This window comes from Rhinolophus hipposideros (genome assembly GCF_964194185.1).
Source record: "Rhinolophus hipposideros genome assembly, chromosome: 9".
In the NCBI taxonomy this organism is placed as follows: domain Eukaryota; kingdom Metazoa; phylum Chordata; class Mammalia; order Chiroptera; family Rhinolophidae; genus Rhinolophus; species Rhinolophus hipposideros.
The window spans coordinates 67,522,499-67,546,091 of NC_138055.1; the positions used below are offsets into that span (position 1 = coordinate 67,522,499).

General features: G+C 39.1%; 1 protein-coding gene across 1 annotated transcript in view; it reads left to right on the top strand.

The window, feature by feature from the left end:
• Positions 1-23,593, top strand: part of LGR5 (leucine rich repeat containing G protein-coupled receptor 5) — a 114,915-nt gene that overhangs the window by 66,111 nt on the left and 25,211 nt on the right. The window contains exons 3-5 of the mRNA XM_081060244.1: positions 1,200-1,271; positions 6,811-6,882; positions 19,451-19,666. Of these exons, the coding sequence (XP_080916370.1) occupies positions 1,200-1,271; positions 6,811-6,882; positions 19,451-19,666 (360 nt within the window). The remainder of the gene's footprint in view (positions 1-1,199; positions 1,272-6,810; positions 6,883-19,450; positions 19,667-23,593) is intronic.

The following is a 23,593-nucleotide window of genomic DNA, read 5'->3' on the forward strand; positions in this document are numbered from 1 at the left end:
AGCTGCTTGATGCCGTAGCAGCAGTAAGAGTTAAGTCCCCATTTCAAGGCCATGTCCTAGAACTCAGAAATGGACTGCTGAAGTCATTACTATGAACAGTAGTCAATTAGTGGAATACTTAGGTACATTTTGGCTGAAATAACAGTTATTGGTCAGTTTAGTCTGATCAGTTAAGCCATCTATGACCATCAACCAAGGCTGAGTCTGTTTTAATTCAATAAACAACTCTTCTATAGCACGGTCATACACAATTCATTTATTTAAGTATTATGTATAATATTTGGATAACTAATCAAATGCATGTGGATTATCCATAATATAACCATAAATATAAAATGTTACTTTTTTCTGGCAGCCTGTATTTCATCTTGACCCTAGTGGTCTGTCAGGTTGGATTTTTCTTTCTCGTACACCAAATCCGTCTCCTTCTCGCCACCTCCACCATGGCTGAGCTATAGCAGCTTCTCCCATTTGAACTGCTCCTGCTGTTTCCATGCTTCCACTCTTGCCTCTATTCTCCCCTCTAACAGGGTCCCATCAGAAGAACCCTTTTAAAACACAGATGTGGTCACATCCCTCTCCTGCTCAAAGTCCTTATTGTGACCTCCAAAGCCCTGCGTGGAATGGCCCTGGACACCTCCCCAATTTCAGTTCCTGTCATTCTCCCACAGGGGTCATTCCACATGAACCATGCTGGCCTCCTTGTAGTTTCTGGATCATACCAGGCACACTCCTACCTCAAGCTTTTTTGCAATACCGCTTCCTTCACATAGATACCTGCTTGGCTCAGGTCTCTGCTGAAATGCCCTCTCAGAAGTTTCTCTGACCACCTTTTCTGTAATAATAGCCCATGCCCTCACAACAACAGCCCACTGCTCCCTATCTCCTTGCCTAGCTTTTGTATTTAAAAAAAAAAAAAATTTAAAGGAGAGTTATATACATAGAGTGTGTAAGGTATTAGACGATTTATTATAAAATAGGTAATTTATTATGTTTCTTTTTAGGCACTTCTTTAGCAAGGATTTTTTTTATTAGAAATTTACAGAAATTATTCACCAAATATGACAAATATGACAAAATAGTTCTTTACAGTTGTCTTTGGCATTTGTGGTTTAAACATAATTGTATTTTAACAACTGAATGAATTCCACATGAAGAGTACTATGTTCACTCTCTCTCCTCTCTCTTGAAACCCACAGACGTCTTGCCGGAAACGCTTTGACATACATTCCCAAGGGAGCATTTGCTGGTCTTTACAGTCTTAAAGTTCTGTAAGTAACCCGGGTGTTATTTGTTATATTTCTGACTTTAGTGGCAAGTGGATGCTAATTAACCTGTAAACGTTGAGTCCCTCTAATAAGCAATTTGGAGCCACATCTTAATTCAAGTCTACTTCATCGATACCACAGAGCAATAGTACACCTGGATTTGTGTGTGAAAAAATTCATCTCTCCTTTTCTAACTTTAATCTCTAAAATTGTTTGCCTCTAGATAACCAACTTATCAACTCAAACTTTTAAAAGAGAATTTCCCTTTCCTTTTGTGTTATGAAGTGGGAGAGAGTTTCTTGAATCATTTTGATCACCAAGTAAATAAATCACTTTATTTGGTGATGCCAATATTTTCACATTTTCAGTTCACATTTTCAAACTGTGAAGTTTGTTTCCTTATGATTCACTGAATAAGGAACAACTGAAAGTTTATGTTCCACTTGTGAATGGAGGTGGAAAAGCCTAGTGATTATAGATACACTGAGTAATTGCTTAATTGAGAAATGTTAATTCATTGAGATTTAAAAGTGGGCTTTCTTATTCCTTTATCTCATATTAATGTCCAACTTCCCTGTTTGTTTACCAGAAAACTCGTTATTATTGACTACCTCCTTCTTCTAGTACCCATTGCTTAATTTGCTTTCAGTTTATTCTGCATAGGCAAAAAAGAGGCACCTAGGTAGAGAAAATAGGTAACACAAGTTGAAAGTCATACCAGGAATATTTTATCTCAGAGAAAATATCCTGATGTTTTCAGGAGAGAATTGGGTCCAATAGAGTTGAGAACAACAGTACTAGAGGTAAAATGCTGAACAAGACAGGCCTGTCATTACCCTCATGGAAACTCTCAAATGTTTTATAAAGTCCAAAAGTCATTGGGAGAAAGAAATAATTGATTATATGCTAGCATGCTGAGACAGACAATATAAAAGAAGTATCTGTCTGGGGCCCTGACCAGTATAAGGAGGGTATATTGTGAAAGAAGAGAACGATGACAGTAATACAATTCATTAAGAGGGACAATGAAGATAGCAACAGCCATCCTTGGCTGCTATGTTTTCATATCTGAAATCTTGTTACTGTGAGCTCTAGAAGATCACTAATATTTAAGATTATCATACCTGTAAATAATGGTCTTCATAAAAAATAAGTTATTGGTTTTGTATTCCAAATAACTTAAGTGGAGTGTGATTCTGAACCAGGCTGTCCTCAACAAAGGTTCATTTTCTTGTGTAGGCCATTCAGTCAAAGAATGGCTCATATTCCTGCTACCCACTAGCAGAACTAAAGCTATGAGGAGGTGAAGGGTAAAAATAAGCACAGAAAGGTGCAATTGGCCAAAATTCTCTCATTCTCACACAGGCCCAGAATACGGCCTCGATAGTTACTTGATATCTAACACAGGACACTTAGCAGAGGGAGTATCTAACAATCAAGCTATCGATTGTTACCAAGTCCCTTTTTAATATATTATCTCAACTCCCTCTGCTTCACTATGTTCTTATTCAGTCCTGTTGGCAAAAAAAGGTAACCAAAAAGTTGTACCCTTAAAGTAGCAGGAGAACACTGTATGAAATAGTGAATATTTCAAAGCTCCTCAGGGAAAGAAATTAAGAAACTCTGAAGTCATCCTTTATCTCTAGATAAAGTGTTTCATTTTCTTTTCTTCCTTATCTATGAATGAAAAGAATGAAGTTGTAAGTGGCTAAACCCATATTCAGTTCATGTACATTCTGGTTATATTCAGTGTATTGAATAAAAGCATTTGCAAAAGAAATCAGTAGCCATGTTGGGAATGCTTTCTGTTTTAATTGTACCCCATAGAGCTGTAAACCCTTTCATTGTTTTGTATTCCACTGGAATATCTTAAACAAAAATGTAATTTTCTAATTCACTCACTGGAGACTTATAAGGATATAATGGAGATAACTTGCTCTTATCTTGTCACTTGTCAGTAATTAAACAAGTTATTTATTTAGGGAGACATCAGGACGTAAGCGATATTTTTAAAAATTGTGTTTTGGTATTTTACTATAGAAGTAGTCAGAAAATTAAATTGCTGGGAGGTAAGTCAAGGGTAGCTTTAAAAATTACCACTAATATAACTTGTTTAAGTTCCATTTTCTGACAGAAGACATATAAAGCTACTGAGAAAGTTTGCAACTATTCAAGGAATATCATCTAAATATCTCTTGTCCTCTACTCCAATTTTCCAATATTTTAGGAAGACCACATTTTAGTAGTTTCACTGTTTGGCTAGCAAAGCCTAGAAGGACAATTCAATACACACTTTGTACCAGTAATTTGTTACCTCCTACAAAGTTCAGACATCAATTAAGTCCATTATCTGTATCTCGTTATCATTTAAATACATCACTGAATGAGTGACTTGGAAAACATTTCTATGAAGTTAAAATTATTTAGTATAGAGGAGAACCAAGGTGGCAGAGTAGATAAACATTGTGCCTGCTTCCTTCTGTAAACACATCAAAATTACAACTAAATTATAGAACAATCAACCTGGAAAAACCTCTGCCCTCAGGCTGAAGAGAAGTTTTATAATTAAAGATATAAAGAAGAAGCCACATTGAGACTGATAGGATGTGAGGAGACACAAAACGGGCTAGCCCATATCAGTGTGGTGGCTGAGAACCAGGAGAGATATCTCCAGCCACACAGGTTCCCCTCAGAGGAGCAAAGAACCCAAGCACAAACTAGTTTCCCCAGCCTGGAGTACTGATGCTGGGAAAAGGAGCCCTCACAACATCTGGCTGTGAGAAACAGTGGGGATTCCGACCATCTGGGTGGGACGGATGGCTGCGGGAAACCCAGATGTCCTCTTAAACAGCCTGAGCACACTCTCTCACTCGCAAGCACTCACCTTGGACTCCAGCGGAGGGACAGTGACTCAAGGTGCATTGGAGGTATACAGGGGGTGCAGACTGAGCCATGTGTGTTCACAGGGAGGCCTGGAGGAGAGTCGTCGTTTTCCCTGTGTGGTGTCCTTCTCCCGTGCAGCCAGCAGGCAGGCGCCATCTTCCTTGTGTTGAGCCCGCCCCCTCCAGCCAAATCTGAATCTGATTGGCCTGGTGAGCTCCACTCGCTCTAACCTGCTGACTCATTCAGGTGGTATACACCTGAAACTAATGTACATTAGCTAAATTTTAATTAAAATCTTTAAAAAATTATTTAGTATATTAAAACTGCCTGGAAAAGTGTAAAATAACACAGGAAGGTAAACTTTTAATATTCAGGTATATTATACAAAATATGGAATTCAAACTACAATTTCCCCAATTCCCTAACTGGTAAGTGAAGCGTGAGATCTCCCTTATACTTGACTTTGTTCATAAGGAATCAATACATTTTGAGACACTTAATTTATTAAATGTTAGTTGAATTCAGGTTTAACACAGTGAAATTACTTGAGTAAATTACAAGTAACAGAATTATATTTCTTAGAGAACAGAATCTCAGCCATGGTGAGAAAAGCATAAATTTTATGATCTTAAAAATGTTTTCACATTCTATTTGTATTCAAGCCTGTATTTGCATATATATGAAAATATTCTAAACACCTTTATATTTTAAGTCTCAAACACCTTATTAATGAGATGATATTATTCTATTCCCATTAATACAGATAAAAGACCAAGGGTCAGGGAGGTTAAATGGTTTGCTCACCAAGATTTAAAATTTAGGACTTATCTCCAAGCTCAGTGTTCCCTCAAGTTCAAGTGAAAATATTATATTACAAATACTTAGCTTTGCATGGGCTTGTCCTCAGTGTGTGGTGCCTTTCCCAGCAGCACCAGCCTCACATGGGGGTTTGTTAGAAATGCAAATTCTCTGGCCCCTACCCAGACCTACTGAACCAGAAACTTTGGGGATGGAGTCCAGCAAAACTGACTTAATCATCCTTCCAGTGGATTCTGATGAAAACTAAAGTTTGAGAACCACTGGCATAGGTTTGTTGTTATTGCTGCTGCTGCTGATGATGATGATTTTATTTTCTCAAGTAAAATGTCACATCCAGTACAATCTCACTCTACTATTAGTTTTGAGAAGGGGTTTAACTCATACAAAAAAGGCATACCATTATGGAATGCTTACTATGCATGAGGTATTGCTCTATGTATTTTCACTCACTGGACAGTCACAATTAGCCCTGAGGGAGCTGAGTATAATTACTGGTCACTGAGACATGGAGACATTGGGTGATTTCCCTCAGGCCACACTGCTAGTCGTAGGGAAGAGGTATTTGGATTCAAGAACCCCTGCTCTTCACCATACCTTAATCATACCATACACCATACAAACTGAGATTTTGTACATTCAGCAAATATTTCTCAAGAGAATGCTGCAAGATGCTATCAAAAGTACCTCAAACCTTTGAGTTAGACAGACCTGGGGCTGAATCCCAGCTAGTCATCTAATGAAAAGAAACTTTGATTGTGGGGATGAGAGAACAAGGCAAATTGTTTCTGAAATCCAAATATAATTTTGTGACCTAATGAATAAAAACATTTCTTTAAAAATATCTGCTTTCCTAAAATAGTCTTCTGCTTCTGGCTTACATGGATCATGAAATACTGGGGTGGTTAGGGGGTGGAGGAGCTGCAACATTATTGTGTTTTTATGAATAAGGTAGCAAAATATAGGAAATCTAATGAAAAATTTTTCCATGCTCTTTCCCCACTAGCAATGATATGTTTTAATTGCTTTGTTGCCAGGTGTTTCCATTCTGTAGTCCCATGTTCTAAAAAGAACTGTTGAACCTAAGCAAACAAAAGTACAATACTTCATAAATAGAATTTAATTTTCATCAAAATATGACCATGCACAAGAAGGGAGAAGATCTTTAATAGCCTTCTACTGTCATCCTTATTTCCATTTTCACTAATCTATACAGTGTCCAGAGTTATCCTTTAAAAACATAAATAAGATCACGTCATTTCCCACTTAAACCCTTCAACAAGAATTTCTCATCACACTTAAAATAAAGCCTTATCTGTGACCTGCAAGTCCTCCATGAGAGGGCCTCAGTTTCTCTCTCCCAACCTCTTGTTCTCACTCATTCCTCCTCAGTCACAATCGATCCTTTGCTTCTCCTTCAATGAGTCAAGCAATCTCCAGCCTCAGGGCCTTTGCACTTGCTCTTCCCACTTCCTCAGTAACTCTTCCCAGATGTTCACATGATTTGCTCCCTGCCGCCATTCTGGTCTGTACTTAAATATCAGCTCCTAAGAGACACCTTCCATGACTACCTTTAAAATAAAAATCTCACTCCTTGTTACCATTTATCCCAAATCCATGTTTTGTTTTTTATTCAGAGTACCTATCACTTGTCTCACGTTATATACTCATTCATTCATGATAATGATCTGTCATTCCCCACAGGAATTTAAGCTCCCCAACGGCCAAAGTTTTGTCTGACACTATGTTGTTTCCCTGACAGTGCCTGGCACTGCTATGGCCAGTTATTGTTAATTATTGTTAACTTTCTTCATGGTTTTTCTTCATTTGTTTTAATGTGCAGTATGCTACAGAATAATCACCTAAGGCAGGTACCCATGGAAGCTCTACAGAATCTGCGAAGCCTTCAGTCACTGTAAGTATTGCTAAAATGGCAAAATGTCCTCAGATCAATTTGGCAAGGAGCACTGAAACGTCCAAATAACGCTTTTAGTAAATTGCTTGGTTGGGGGCCCTACCTGAATAAATGGTGAAAGAGAGTGTTCCATTAGAAGTTTCCATTAGTTCTTCGCATCCTCCTGAAACAATATGGGTAGGAGGGGCCTGTGTTGGAGTTTGGGATTTCAGGGCAGAGTTTTAATCATTAACAACTGCAGTCAAAAGCCTCTTATCTCTGCTGGTATCTCAGGACAAAACGTACTTCCAGGATCTTGTCCTACATGCCTTTGTAATATTTTACCTCCTGAATTCAAATCAGGAATGATATTTCTTCCCTTTACCTAGAAAAATGGGGGTCACAATCTAGAAATCTTGGCATCTTCAACGTATTCTGTTTTTAGATTAGCTGAGCTGCCTTGTAATGAAATTTGCTGAGTGAAACAAAGACTTAGTTTTTTTAAGTTCCATGTGTACATCAGGGGTCCTCAACTCAATAACATAAGAACAAATAGTATATCTTAAAGCCTTGCTGTGCAAGTCTGCAAACCAAGAGCTTCCCCATCACCACACACAGATATACAAACAATTCCACAAATGCACACACACATACCTCAGATCCATACACCACACACAGGCGCACACACACACACACACACACACACACACACACACACACACACCCCAAGCACAGACAGCTACACAAACATATGCAGCAGTGGTGTTAGTATTCCATACTCTGAATCTAAAACTTTTCCATCAGGAGTTCCCAGCCTCCACTGATTTAAAACCTCTGAATAAATAAAAATTAGGTAATTAGGTGTTTTGGAGCTTGAGTTGTGAGCAATTGTTTACAGTGATTATTTGGCAATACTATGCCACGAGGACTTGGTCAGTAAATCTTCATCTCCTCATAACTTGTGTTTACAATATATTGCATGATTTCCAATATACAGGTGTGTAATGCATGCTCTTGTCTTACTCACACTGGAAGTCCTCATCTGTCAAACAAAATACTGACTTCTGGTCTAGAATGATGAAGGAGATAAATGCATAAAAATGCAAATAAATATTGCTGACTTGAGTTGAAAATCACTGTGAAAATCCACCAGTAAATAATTATATGTAGTTTGCTAATAGCTTTTTTCTAAAGTGACACGAGAGATGAAAGAACGTGAGATTTGGAGATGATACTTTCTTCCTTTGATCTTTTTTGCTTTTTAATGAAAACAAATCTGTGCTTGAAACCGTTTTAAGCTTTTCACTCCAGTCAAACAAAGTGACTTCCTAGGTTTTCACCAGCCTATAGATAAACAAGCCCACAAGGGTCCCTTTGTGGCATGGGATAGGTCTGTTGCATTTTTAGGAGCTCCTTAATGACATCACAGTATCACTCGTCCTTTGTTGCACAAGCCTTTTCCTAAAGGAAAGAAGCAGCCAGAGAAGCCAAACACTCTCTAGTTGGGTTGTCTGTGTTAGGGTCCGGGATCTTAGGGGCTGAATTGAAAGCGAGACAAAAGCAGTGGCCAATAGGAACTTTAAACAGCTGTGAGGCAGGCAGAAGATAGAAGGATAAGAGTTTGTAACCAAAAGCCACTATCAGCTGAAAGAAGATCACAAACAGAACGCACACAGAAGTGAACTCTTTGAGCAAAAGAAAACCATGCATCTTTTGTTCACTGGAACTGGGTGGTGCCTCTCTGATAAAGGTGTTCAGATTTAGTTTCTTACCGTCTAGATATTTACTATTCACCAGGTGTCTCTTGCATTGGGTTTCTGGTTCACAAAAACAATTACGTTTGAAACTTTATAAGTATGCGTTCCCTGTGAAAAAGCCAAGGGTTAACTTTCTAGTATGACACTTATCACATCCAAACTGAGGCATCTAGATAGACACTCGGCCCCCAGTGCACGCTGTATTGTATAGGCTGGTTATGTAATGTTTGTCAGGGGTCTCTGCCCAGCACAAAACAATAGTTTTGAGTCTAATGGTCACTACAACATGCCTTCCTTATCAATTCTCCCTTCATTTTCCATGCCATACTTAAGCCTTCATGCTACTTCTGTATCAATACAAGCAACGAAGAGCGTGAGACCTGTCTTATCCATGCCGCCCACACCTGGGGTCTCCATTCAGTTACCCAGTTCTTGGACTACAGCAATCCTTACACCTTCACTTAGCCCCTTTTCTAGTGGTTCGTCTTTTTGCTCTCTCTTGAATTCACTCTATTTTACTTCATGTTATTATTTTCTTTGTATTTTATGTACATTCTCTAAGATGCATTCCGCTATCCATGGGTCAGTGAGTGCAGTACCCCTGTATATTCTCCTGTCCTTGTAACGTCTAGAGGGAGGTTTCTCAGCCCTGGCTGCAAAGAAGAATCATCTGGAGAGTCCCAAAGTTTACACTGAACCCCAGACCAATTAAAACCAGAATGTCTGAGGGTGGGACCCAAACATCAGTGCTCACTAACTGGTTTAATTATGTAGTTAAGTGCTTCTCTAATGAAGATTGGGAAAACTGGTGTCCTATAGCATTCTTTCAGATGATCTGCAGATATTCTCCTGAACTCTTTTCAAACAAGAAATAACAAAATCCATACTTTGCATTCCAGTATGAACTAATAATGTACTTAAAATGTGAAATAAAAGTCAGATTGCCTTGTCTGTGTTTAATTGAAACAGCTCACATCTGCCTATGAACTCAACTAACAACCTGGGGCAGATAACGTTAGGAGGCCACATGCTGTATTACCCTGCTCCTCAAATGTGGTCCACAGACCAGCAGCATCAGCATTTCCTGAGATATGCAGAAACTTGGGCCTCATCTCCGTCTTACTTAATCAGAAGCTTTGCTTTAACAAAATCTTCAAGGGATTTGTATGAACAGAGCATTTGAAAAGTCAAAATTTGTCATGTTCTATGACACTAACAGAGTGGTCTGCAAACCAAAAATGGTTGAGAACTACTGAAACAGATGGTTGATATACTTTGCTCCACCCATATAGACTTGGCTTCATTGAGTAAAGTTTAAGAAACTTGATATATTGAAATTGGTAACACCGCTGTGTGGAAGAAACAAATTGTACTCATGTTTCAAAGAATGTAATTTTCCATTTATTCCACATAAACAAAATATATTTTTGCTTTGTTCATAATGAAAACACATAGGTATATTTGCATTCCTTTAACTCTCTCCTGATGCTTACAAATTGCCCCCCTAAAAAATAAGAGGGTGAGTCCATGTGCCAGAACCCAGTAGCCCAGTACAGGCTCCTGTACAATACACACATTTGGCTTCTGACATGGTCGTGACTGCCCAGACACCAACTGGATTTTTGGTAATGTAATCACATATAACTTCATTTCCTTTCTGTGTTTTGAAAGGGAGTAGGAAATGTAATCAGAATTCACAAAGAGTTATATTTCACCAAAAACCTTTTGGCATTATCGTCATTTCAGGACCAGGGTCAGATTACAGTGATTTGATGGAAACTCAAAACTTAACCCTCCTATACCCATGTACATGTGTATTAATAGTTAAGAAATTGATCTATGAAAAAAAATCTTTGCTTCATTTGTTGATAGATATTAATGACACTCGAGCATCTCACTGTCACTAGTAAAGTTCAAGACGATCAAAGAGAATGACACGTTCATGTTTGTTCAGTTCACCAGAGTATTATTTAATACATAGAATTCCAAGTCTACAGTACCGAAGCTAATTGTAGAATGTGGACAATTACAAAAATAGGTTGGTAAATCGAAAATGAAAGGAGAATTAGACATATCTGTAGTGTCGTCTCTATTCTCCCGTTAGCTAATATTCATCTTCAGAGCACAAGGCCATATTTTAACAATGTGTATTCCTGCCTGGAACATACTCTGCCTATACATCTTTTCATGGTATCAGCTTCAGGGCTACAGACCCTACTCCTGGACCCTGTGAAATGCCATAACTTTACCCAGACTCTTCAGAGTAGGGTTTTGCTCACCATAGTTCAAAAAGAGAGTAAGCAAGAGAAATAGGTGAGGCGGAAGGGGTGGGGCTCACAGGGCAAACCTAGAACCAGCAGCAGTTTTCTTCTGTTAATATCCAGGAGCCTATTGGGTTTCGGACCCAGGACAAAGAATGGTACAGAAGTACCAGAAGACAAAGAGGTGTAAGCAGACAAAAAGAAAGCAAGGTGTGGTAGCCAACAGGATACGATTAAAGGATCAAAGAGTTTTTTCAAAAAATAGTTTTAGGGACATTATTCCTTCCAGTAAAATAGTCTCCAGAAAGAGAAACGACAAGCCTACATAATGAAAATACAGCATGGTTTTGGTTTGTTTTATCACAAAAGTGCGAGACTATTAGGTATACTTTGGGATGGAGGTGGACTTAGAAGTTCTAGAAGCCAAGGGTTTTGTCTATTTCACTAAGAGTTCATTTCATGGAAACATGTGCAAACCAGCACCCAGTGAATTGTTATGAGGAGAAGTTTTGCCTTGCTCCCCACCCCTTATTTAAACATTAGAAGAAATTTATTTTCAGACACAAAGCCCTTTCTACACAATGTTTACAAGAAGCAAGAGTTCAAATTTGAGCATTGTCCTCGGAATCATATATGAAAAAAATGTGCAAGAATATGCAAGAACTCATGCTTGAAAGATCCTTACATCAAGTTATCTGCCAGCATGACGATAAATCACATACATGACAGTTATATCCGATAGACAAACATCTAAAGGAGAACATAGATGTTGTAGAATGAGAAGTAAAATATACATTTTTTAGCCTTGTGATATGAAACGACAGTTAACTTTGGAAAGTAGGTTAAACTCTTTGGAGAAGCTAACGGGATGATGGCTATGGGAAGGCACGTTGTGAAAGGGACAAAGTGTTTCCCCTTTTGCAGGATAGAGGGGGTCTGTGATGAATTATAAAAAGGCACATCAAGAAGCAGTAGCGTATGGGAACATTACAAGAACAAAACCAGAATGTGGAACTGATTAAACACCCAGGCTTATAAAAGCCATAGCCACCGGTATTTATTAAGCAGTTTACCTGCATCATCCCACTTCATTCTCGCAACATCCTCAGGCGGTAGGAGCTGAGATATTCCATCTTCCTTAGTGATAAGGAAACAAAAAGCTCAGAGAGGTTAACTGACCTTCTCATGGTCATACTGCTTGTAATGGAATCATGCTCAACGTGAGTCTGGGATAAGAATGCTGGTCTTTATGGCTCCAAAGACTGCCCATTTTTCTACCACACCATCTGGCCTCCCTCAGAGCACCCTCGCAGAGAATGGGCTCTCAACAGAATGCACTAATGCCACAGAAAGGAGTTTGACAAAAACACATGCTCCTCTAGACGTAGGCTTGTGAAACCTGACAGAAAGAAGAGTTATAATGCTGCAGCACAGAAATAAATACATTGAAGAAGAAAAGACAACAATATTTTTTATAGTGTGGGCCGGCCATCCTTTTCTGGTGTTTCCCTACGCATTTGGTTGTCTGATCCTTCATTACCTGTGAGGAGGGATTGTCTCCACTTCCCTGATGGGGACACCGTGGGTGAGAAAAGGGTATCTTCTTCCTACTGTAAAGACAAGAGGGATGAGCATTCCAGATGGAGGAACTTCACGTGTGAAGCCTTGTAGTGGAGTGGGGGTGGTGGACTAAGGGGTGTGGGGAAGCTGGCACATCACAAAACAGAAGGAAGGTCAGTGTGGCTGAAGCAGAAGAGTGAGGTGAAGAGAAGTGAAAAACGAGCCTAGTGAGGCAGGTGGGGTCCAGACCCCTTGGAAGCCATTTGGGGCATGCCAAGGACTTTAGTCTTTATTGTAAAAGCAATGGGAATCCACTGGGGAATTTTAGGCAGGAAAGGGCATGATCAAATCTGGGTTACTGAAATTGTCTAGGAGAGACTAGAGAACTTGGTCAGGATGGGGACAGTGGAAATATAGAAAAGCAGATAGAGTTGACAAATATTTAGATGAAGTTACCAGTATTTGGTAATGAATTAGCTCTGAAGTATGGAGGGTAATTCCTAAGTGTCTGGTTTATATAACCGTATACTTAATAAAGCCCATCGCTGAGATAAGAAACACTGGTAGAGGACTACATTTGGGGAGGGTGGGGGTGTGTGGTAACACGTTTGGTCTTGAACACGTGTTTGAGGAGGAACAACTAAGTAAAGATGTCACATAGCTTGAAACCCAGATTTGGATCTAAAGAAAAGTGGAATTTAGGACGGGTCCTCCTACCATACATTTCCCCTCACCTAACACTTCATTGTAATCATTTGATTATCTGACTACTCAGTAGAAAACATGCTCCATAAAGGTTCGGATCGTGTCTTTCTGGTTTACTGCTAGATCTCCAGCGCCAGGTACAGTACTGAGGCAAAGAAAGCACTCAAGAAATACTTGTTGAACTGAAGCCTTAAATGTTAAGTGATGTTCTACACTGCTGCTCAGGATCAGCCAGTCTCCCCCAGATTGACTGAAGCCTGTATTCATGAGCTCCTAACTCTCGTCTCTGGATCCTGGCTTTTCCCACCTGCCCTTCCTGAGCTGACAGTTGGACCCTAGTGGTTCCTTCAGGGAGTTTGCAGTTGATCCAGCTACAAGAATTAGCTTTCCCATTGTCTTAGCTGAGGACTTTCCACTTCAAGAGTAGGGTTCAGGGAAGAACCATAATATTAAGTCTTGGAGCGCTGATGAGGTTTGGATAAGCAGGAGATAGGGGATTCTCATGAACAGGAGGCCCAGAAGCACTGTGGGAAGGACTTGACTGGGACAAAGCAATGAGAGGAAAGCTTGGCTAGATAAGGTGGATGGAGAGCTCTGAATATCAGAATGGAAGTTTGGGTTTGAAAGGAATGGTAATGTGGAAGAACTGTGTATTCCTAACAGGGCAATGACCTAGAGCACAATTTTAGGGAGATTAATCTGGCAGCAGCCTACAGGATTAATTGAAGAGATAAGAGATCAAAGGCAGAAGGAGCGGCTCAGAGGCTGTTGTAGTAATGCAGGTGTGAAGAGATAAGAGACTGAACTAGACAGTGGAAATGGAGAGTCTCGGAGATGAAGATAAATGGAAAGACCTTGGTGAATGATTGGCTGGAAGGCAATGGAAGATTCAAAAATGACCCCCAGATTTCAACCACTGGTGGTACCTGGGAGACTAATGGTGCCTCTAACAAAAAGAAGGGCTTTGTTTTCTATGGGAAAAATGAAACTGAAGAAGTTAATGCTCATGTTACTTTGGCTGTAGGTCATCTTCCAGTTATAAAATTCACAGCAGTGATGCCCTCTGAGAAACTGAGCAACTTAATATAAATTGACTTTAAATGTATTTCTCACTGGAATCTTGCACTCCCCATTGATGCCAGAGAGACAGAGGTTTGGTTCTGTTGGCACTTCATCTGGCTACTAGTCAAGCCAGTTGACTGGTCTCTCAAAATTACTACACTTCAGTGAATCTGCACACTTTACCTCTCCCCAAGCTGGAGAAATGGAAAAATCTTTTTTACCTTTTCAGAAGTAAGTCTAAGGCAATCATTTTTCTTCCTGGTTCACATTAAATTTACCAACAAATAAGATGGATAATACTAGAAAAACAAAAGCAGAAATTCCCATATGAGCAATCATGATGTTTGTATATATTCACATACTTAATATCTTCCTAGGATATGGGAGGGAAATTTTATTAAAATTTCACATTGTGACCACTCCATAAGTATTAAAAAAACACAATACTAACAACAAAAGTGACTCATATTATTATGAAGAATCCATATAAATCAATATGAATTGAATCTAAAAGAGTTCATATAGATAAAATTCTATCCTGATCATACTATCATAATGATCTCCTAATAAATTCAACTCCAATGATCCATTGGTTCCAAAGCAATAAAATTTCCAAGCAGTAAAATTTCACCAAAACAAAGACTTAAGGTACCTTATTGAATTATATTATACACAACGTTGGAACTACATAATTTCATGTCATAGCAATAATAAAGAGAATAATTAAAAATATTTTAATTTCTTAAGATTTTATAAATGAAGAAAATCACTGTGGACTTTGACTATTCATGAATTTTTAAAAATGGCCTTACAAAATATACAAAAGTGTGTTACAAGAGAGTTGGTCACTTTAAAACTTATGAAGAAATATGCTCATCCAAATATAAAATAGCAATGTCAGTCATGAAAATATAGTGCTTCATCATTCTGCTTATTGAAAGAACGCTTGTAAGTTATTATAACTATGGCTGCAACATTCTTCACACCTTTGGTTTTTTCATTTCTCAAGTCATCCATGTTAATAATTGACATTATTACAGTCATCTCAGATATGGAATTAGCCAAGATCAATGGCTTATCTTTTGACTAATGCTTTCTTTCTTGTGGTTAATGGCTCATCAAAGACATTCTCAAACAAAGATATAAGTTTGTGTGATACACTGGCAAGGTATCATACAAAAGATATACGTAACGGACCATTTTCTGGAACAACAATAGTAAGAATGATTTCATAGATTCTCTAATCCCTACAATAATGCCATTTAGAAATAAAAACTTCCTTTCAGGGATGTAGAGCAGATTTTTTTTAAATGTTTCTTTTAAAAAACAAAATTTGTACAATGAACCTTTTATACATGAAAACATTATGGAAAAAAATCTTCAGACAAAAGGTAAGAAAATGAGCATTTTTTGACCATTGTCTGACATAAAAGATCGATTTTTTTTTTTTTTTGCCTCTTACCTTCTAGCTCTTCACCACATAGAATACATTGATATTACAGAACTGCATTCACAGTGAACATGCAGTTCCATTTCGTTTTCAGTTTGCACAACACTGGGTAACATTCACAGCCTCCTCTTACTCTTACACAGCCCTCCCACTCCCTGCTCTTACACAGCCTCCACCCACCCAGTTGCCCAGGATGGAACACTGAGTCACATTAGCTTCCTTGCCTCCCTCTCCGGCCTTTAGAAAGAAGATGTTATGTTCAATAATGTATCAGGAACAACACTTTTTGCCCTTTGTGATATTGAGACACACATACACACAAAATGATAATACTGAAGGCTAAAATAAGGGTGACTTCTCTTATTTGCAGACACCTCTTAAATACTTCTGTTATGAGGGATGAAAGAAGTAGTCTGCATTTCTTAGAATTGAAATTCACTGGCAAACTAGTATTCATTTTAAGTAACTTTTGACTAAGGCAAAATTTGAGTTTACCTCTGTTTCTGAATGGTTTTGATGGCTAAAAGACAAAAACACAAACTGTTAACCAGCTTCAGGTGAAAATGATTTAAAATTGGGGTGTTTTATAGTATACAATGCTCCATTGTACAATTTTCTTTAATAAAGCCACCCTGTAAGATAGAGCGGGGTCATCCCCATTTTACAGATGTGAAAGTTGAGGTATTGACTTAGCTTCATTTGTTGACAGAACACAGTGATTTGAACCCAAGATTTTTCACCCCAAATCTCTGCACTAATTCACAGATTCTGAGATGCCTACACATACACACACACACACAAGCTTTGTGACTTGTATGGAATAGAAATAACAAAGAAACACTTAAAAAACACTTAAAAATTTTTGTTGCTCCTGATAATATTATAGAGCCACGTTTTTATTTGTGTTTTCCTGTTCTGTCTAGTGATGTTTTTCTTATACCCCACTGCTTAAATATTGCATTTTCCAAGTATATGAATAGAAAATGTCCAGCTGCCCAAAAGTACCAGATTGATGTAATCTGAGCTCTTGGTTTACTCACTGAGTAGGCACAACTTGTGCCCTGCCAGCTGCTTTGTCCACCGTCTTAACCTTATTCTGTAACAACCACCCGTATGAGTGGCTGGATAATCAATTCCATACTCCAGTTTAATCTGGAGATCTGTTAAGATTCAATAAGATAACGTCTCTGAGTGTGGACATATACCACCCTCTGAATTAGGTTTGGACCACTGAGGCCAGGTGGACATGGACTTCAAACACTGTATTTAGAAGGAGTATCATTTATTGGGAGCTTCTCATAGGAAGAAAGCGTTCAGGCAGAGAAACCTTTTAGTGCTGCACTTAGGATACCTGAGTACTGGGTCTGGGAGTGTTCGTACTTGGAGTGTTAGAACTGTGAAGAATTGTCCTGTCTTACTCATTTCATTTCAGATAGCAAATGACTCTTAAGTTTACAGTGTAGAGGCCAGATTACATCTTTTTCTTTGTTTGGGGGTTTTTTTTCTGGGGAAAAAGTGGTTCATAAAAGACATCTACCCAAAGAAATGGACTTTTTAATTTTGGAAACTGATCCCAGGGTCACTTCAAGATCCAGTAGAAACTTTGGCAGTAACTTAAATATCAAAGAAGACAAGGCTATGACTCAATGCTGAGAGAGCCTTTTGTGTAAATGTATCGCAATGTTTGCACTTAACTGCAAGGGTAGTCATTTTCAGGACTCTTACCTAGAAGTTATTTGGAGTTTCAGTGCAGAAGCAACAGGCAATAATTGGACAGTACGTCAACTAAAATGCGAAAGCTCATTAATGACACAGTCTTCATTCTGTAATCAGTGCAATCGTGAAGGAGAGTTTACATATGCACTTTACTTCTAGTTGAACAAAACCAATCGCCTCCTCATCCCCTGTGAAATTACACCTTATTTGAATGTGGGCTAAGCCTGATGCTGGAGAAAAGGGAAGAGGCAGTGTTGAGTTTTCCTAAGCATTTCCAGCTCCATTTGTTGACAGAACCTTGAGATATTTGGAAGCTGTGCTTCGGCTGCCTACAATGATAGTTGCTCTACTGGAAATTTAATTGTGAGTGGGCTCGGACACGAAACTCTTAAAATTTGTTCCAGTGACCTTATCTCTGTTATCATCAACACTTGGCCCAGAGCCTTGACGACATCACTTGTTCCCATTCAATCAGTAAAAGTAGGAGCCAGAGGACAAGGGAAGTGACATTTGTGACCAAAAGTGAGGAAGCCACTTTCCATATAAATTAGTTCCCTCTCTCAGAGAATCCTTCCTCTTTCTAAATTATTTAGATTTGGTGTGCAAGGGATTGTTTTGTGATCCTGGTGTGCTTCCGACATCTGTTTAGCCTTAAATGCTTCCAAAAATATTTTTCAAAATCCACTCATGATTTTCTAATCCTTCCGAATACATGGATTGCTTAAAATGCAACTCTTTTTTTTTTTTTTTTTCCAATCTTGGCTTTGAAAAATGCAAACAAATGTGTGAGCCTTAAGAACAGATTGGGAAAACATGGGTGAAGTATAGCTGAGTGATGGTGGTTCTATTGATTGTGTACCTTACAGAAAATTTTAATTTGTGTCTGTTCACCCACTTCAACAAGAAAAGTTAAGGCATTGTCATTTTAGCCACAGTGTGTGTTGGGTTGGGGGGAAATAAATGCATTGCACTCCCCCTGCTGGCTCTGAAGCTGCAAGAGCTCATTACCCAGACTTATATTTAGATCTATTTCCCCATTAAAAAAAAAAAAAATGGTGTGTGGAAAGGGGAAGGAAAAACTGGGAACACTGTTAATTTCATTATTCATTTAAAAGGTCAGGACAAACAAACATCTGCCCAAAGCAAATGGTTAGGATGAGCAAGAAAGCCAACAATTTGGCGGCTTTTCGGCACTGTACTAAGAAAAAAGAAGGGGGTCCCCTCTCTTCTCTCTGAGGCTATCTCTAACAGCTTTTAAAAATTTCTCAGTCCCTTTCAAATACTGAAATAATCTTTTCCCAGAGCTTAATGAACAAACTAGTAGATTAGTATGTTTAGTATGTTCAAAATAGTCCTGGGAACGCAAAGCCGTGTATTTGGCTTGGGGTGAGAGGGAGGGAAGAGGGTGTCTTTCTCCTGGTGTCAGAAAAGAAAGATAAAAGATCCTCACACTGAAACTTTATACTGTGTTTCCCCAAAAATAAGACCTAGCTGAACAATCTGCTCCAATGTGTCTTTTGGAGCAAAAATTAATATAACACCCAGTTTTATTTTACTATAATATAAGACCAGGTCTTTACTAATATAATAAAATGTAATATAATATAATACATAATATAATATAATATAATATAATATAATATAATATAACATAACATAACATAACATAACATAACATAACATAATATAATATAATATAATATAATATCTGAGCCTTATATTAATTTTGCTCCAAAAGACGCATTAGAGCTGATTGTCTGGCTAGGGCTTATTTTCGAGGAAACACTGTACGTCAGGGGAGAACACTTCCACGCATAAAAGCTTGTAACCCACAAGCCTGGAAGAGAATCGCCATGGAATTTTACAACCTTGGGGACCTAAGAAGAAACAGTTCTACTCTTGGGTGAAAAAGAGAGCCTACCTACCAGGAGAGCAAAATGCTCCAGACATTAGGGAATCAGGAGGGCCTCAGGCCCTGTTTTACTCTTGCTGATCAACACACTGAGGGCTTTCTTGCAAGCCCCTTCTTCTGCCCAGGCTTTGCCCCTTTCCCATTCTTGCTTGCTTTCTTCCCCCAGGCGTCTGGATGCCAACCACATCAGCTACGTGCCCCCAAGCTGTTTCAGTGGCCTGCATTCCCTGAGGCACCTGTGGCTGGATGACAACGCTTTGACAGAAATCCCTGTCCAAGCTTTCAGAAGTTTATCAGCACTGCAGGCCATGACCTTGGCCCTCAACAAAATACACCACATACCAGACTATGCCTTTGGAAACCTCTCCAGCTTGGTAGTTCTGTGAGTTCTATTGATTTTTTTTTTCCTCTCTCCCTTTTAAAAGTTTCTAAATTCACTGTAAGACCTTGGCCTTAAAGTCCTGGCCCTTCAAACCTTGAATAGGGTCATTTGAGGATGGAAACCCCCAGAACACCATCCCAAAATGACTCATAAGGGTTCTAATTGTGTAAAAGAATGAAACAGCATCTATCAAACACCTGCTAAGTGCCAAGCACTGCTGGGCATTCAAAGATAATAAAATATGACTTCTTCTTTAGGGAAACCCATTGTATATTGTACACGTAATCACCACACTGTACAATCAGCACAGTGACTGAAGTTAGTAAAAATGCCTTATTTCTGATAGTAATTTACAATTCAAGTCAAACTGAAATATGCCCTTCTTATTATTTAATAAGTACTTCTTGAACCCCTACCAAGAAAAGAAGAAGAGAAGCAAGAACAAACCTGACCATGAGCTATGCATGTGTATGACTTTTTTCCCCCATAGGTCTAGGTTTCATTATTTCAATAAATCAAAATAATTCTCAAGTAGGAGTCCAGGAAAGACGGTGGAGTAGGTAAAAGCTGTGCTTACCTTCTCTCACAATCACATCAACATTACAACTAAACTGAAAAACAACCATCATTGAGAATCACCTAAAATCTTGCTGAACTGAAGCCCCACAATTAAGGACATGCAGAAGAAGTCACCTCAAGACCAGTAGAAGGGGCAGAGCTGCAGAGTGGGCTAGTCCCACACCATGTGTGGCCATGAAAATTGGGGCAGGATATCTCGGCTATGGAGGTCCCACCTGAAGGAGCAAGGGGTCCCAGTGCCACATCAGGCTCCCCAGCCAAAGGTTCCAGTACCAGCAAGAGAAATCCCCATAATTTCTGGTTGTGAAAACCAGCGGAGATTGTGGCTGAGTAAGACGTAGGGCAGCTGGAGTCCCAGGCACTCCTCTTAAAGGGAATGCACGTGGACTTACCAATGAAATACCAATGAAATCTGAGCTCCAGCACTGGGGCAGTATCTGGAGAGAGGACAGTGACATATAAGGAGGAACTGAGTTGTCTGGCTTCAGGACAAAGGCTGGAGGGGAAGCTTTCTCCTGGATGGAAGAGCAGGCAGAAGTCATTGTTTCTTTATTCAGCCCTCCCCCTTCGAAGTGTGCAGATGCAGGCAGCCGCCATATCTTAGTTTCCAGCAAGCTGTCTGACACCACTCGTTCACCCTGACCTGGTGATTCTGAGACCCCGCCCCACCCAACTTTCAAGCATACCCATGCCACTTCCAGTGGCTTTTTCATACAAACCACCTGTCTTGACTGATACTGCAGACTTTCCTACAGTCTTTCAAAGGTTTTCAGAATCCAGACAAGTATCGTCTGGCTTGAGTATGTCCCGTACCTCTGGCTGAGCTGCCCTAAGCCCAGCACTAGCAGCAGCTGGCCTTGATTCACAGCTTGATCTCTCAAGGCACTTCCAAACAAGGCATGGGTGACAGCCATCTACAGATTTTCTACAGATTCTCTTTGTGGCTTCTGCCGGGTGGCCCCGGGTGGGGCATGGGCTGTGCCTGAAATTGACCTGCAGTGGTTCCCCTCCCAGGTGGCCCTGGGGCTGCCTTGCCCAGTGGCCAGCTTCAAAACAATCTGGGGCATCACCCAGCTGCCTTCAAGGACAACATACACAAGGGACAGATTGGGCAGGCACCAGAGCCCTGCTGAGGCAGATCCTGGTGGGTAGGATCAGCCCCTGCACCACAACTCCTCCACTGTAGTCATGGCCAGTCCTCACAAGCAATGGGCCCTCCCATTGATGTGCAAACAGCAACCAAGGCTCCACTACAAGAGGAGGACACACACAACCCACACAATAAACACACCTGGAATGCGCAGCTTAGGTGACCAGGAAGCCTGCGCCACTGAACCCCATAACACACCCACTACATAAAGCCACTCTATTAAGACCTGGAGACATAGTAGGCCTACCTAATATATAGAATTAAACACAGGGAGGCAGCCAAAATGGGGAGACAAAGAAACATGCCCCAAATAAAAGAACAGAACAAAGTTCCAGAAAAAGAATTAAACAAAAATGGAGACAAGCAATCTACGAGATGCAGAGTCCCAAACACTGTTTAAAAAGATGCTCAGTGGTCTCAGGGAGAACTTCAACAAAGAGATAGGAAACATAAAAATGGAGATAGAAAACATAAAAAAGAACCAGACAGAAATAAAGAATACAATAACTGAAAAGAATACTTTAGAGGGAATCAACAGATTAGATGAAGCAGAGGATCAAATCAGCAATTTAGAAGATGAGGTAGCAGAAAACACGCAGAACAGCAAAAAGAACAAGCTTCCCAGACAAAAAAAAGTAAAGGAGTTCATCACCACCAAACCCGTATTACAAGGATTGTTAGAGGAACTTCTTTAAGATGAAAAAAATAAATATGAATAATAAAATGGCAATAACTACATACCTACCAACAATTACTTTCAATGTAAATGGATTAAGTGCTCCAGTCAAAAGATAGGGGGGTTAAATGGATAAGAAAGCAAGATCCTTACATATATGCTGCCTACAAGAGATTCACTTCAGATCAAAAGACACACAGACTGAAAGTAAAGGGATGGAAAAAGATATTTCATGAAAATGGAAACAAACAAACAAACAAAAAGCTGGGGTAATAATACTTATACCAGACAAAATAGACTTTAAAACAAAGAATACAACAAGAGACAAAGAAGGACCTAGTAATCCCACTTCTGGGTATTTATCCAAAAAAACCCATAATGCTACTTCGAGGGCACATGCTCATCCATATATTCACTGCAGCATTATTTGCAATAGCCAAAATATGAAGCCAACCTGGGTGTCCCTAAATGGATAACTGGATAAAGAAGAGGTGGTACATATATACAATGGAATATTACTCTGCTATAAAAAAGAATGAAATCTTGCCATTTGCAACAACATGGATGGACCTACAGGGTACTGTGCTGAGTGTAATAAGTCAGACAGCAAAGACAAATGTTACATGATTTCACATATAAGTGGGCTCTAAAGCACAAAATAAACAAACAAACAAAACAAAAACAAACTCATACATACTGAGAACATTTTGATGGTTGCCCATTGGGAGGGGGATTTAGGATGGGTGGGTGAAAAAAGGGAAGGGATTAAGCACAAATTGGTTGTTATAAAATAGTCACAGGGATGTAAAGCATAGAGACTATAATCATTAATATTATAATAATTATGTATAGTGCCAGGTGGATACTAGTCAAGGGAATCACTTCGTAAATTTTATAAATTTCTAACCACTATGCTGTACACCTAAAATTAATATAAAATAATATTGAATGTCAAAAAATAAGACGCAAAAAAGAATTAATTGGTTGATGCAATCCCCAAATTTATCATATCTGCCTTCTATGAGAAGTGATACGAATAAAAATAAAACTATCAGTGTGGGTTAATTTAAAAATAAATACATAAATGTTTATTATTTCTCCTGAAAAAAATGATCCTCAAGTAATAGTTTGAAAAATAATCAGTCTTTAAGAGTGTAGCAATATGCCCCCTGTGTATAATATAATAGTCAATCGATGCTGATACAGAAAAATGACAGCAGCTTGCAAGGCTGTAGGATCAAATTGTATAGGAACTTTGAGCAAAGCCTCTTCTGCACTATTTCTCCCTTCACTCCACACCTGCCCACCAGCCCACTGCTGCCTTCAATTATTCCACTTTACCTGATTACATATCTATCTCTTGCACTGTACTATATTGTACTTTGAGAGCTAGCCAGCATCTCTCTTATCTAATTTTTTAGGTTCCCCTCAAGTCCCTTTCCCCATGTGTTGCGTGTAGGAGAGTCTTAATAAACGTCACATAGATCTCACATGAAACCAAAATATATTTATAAGAATAAAA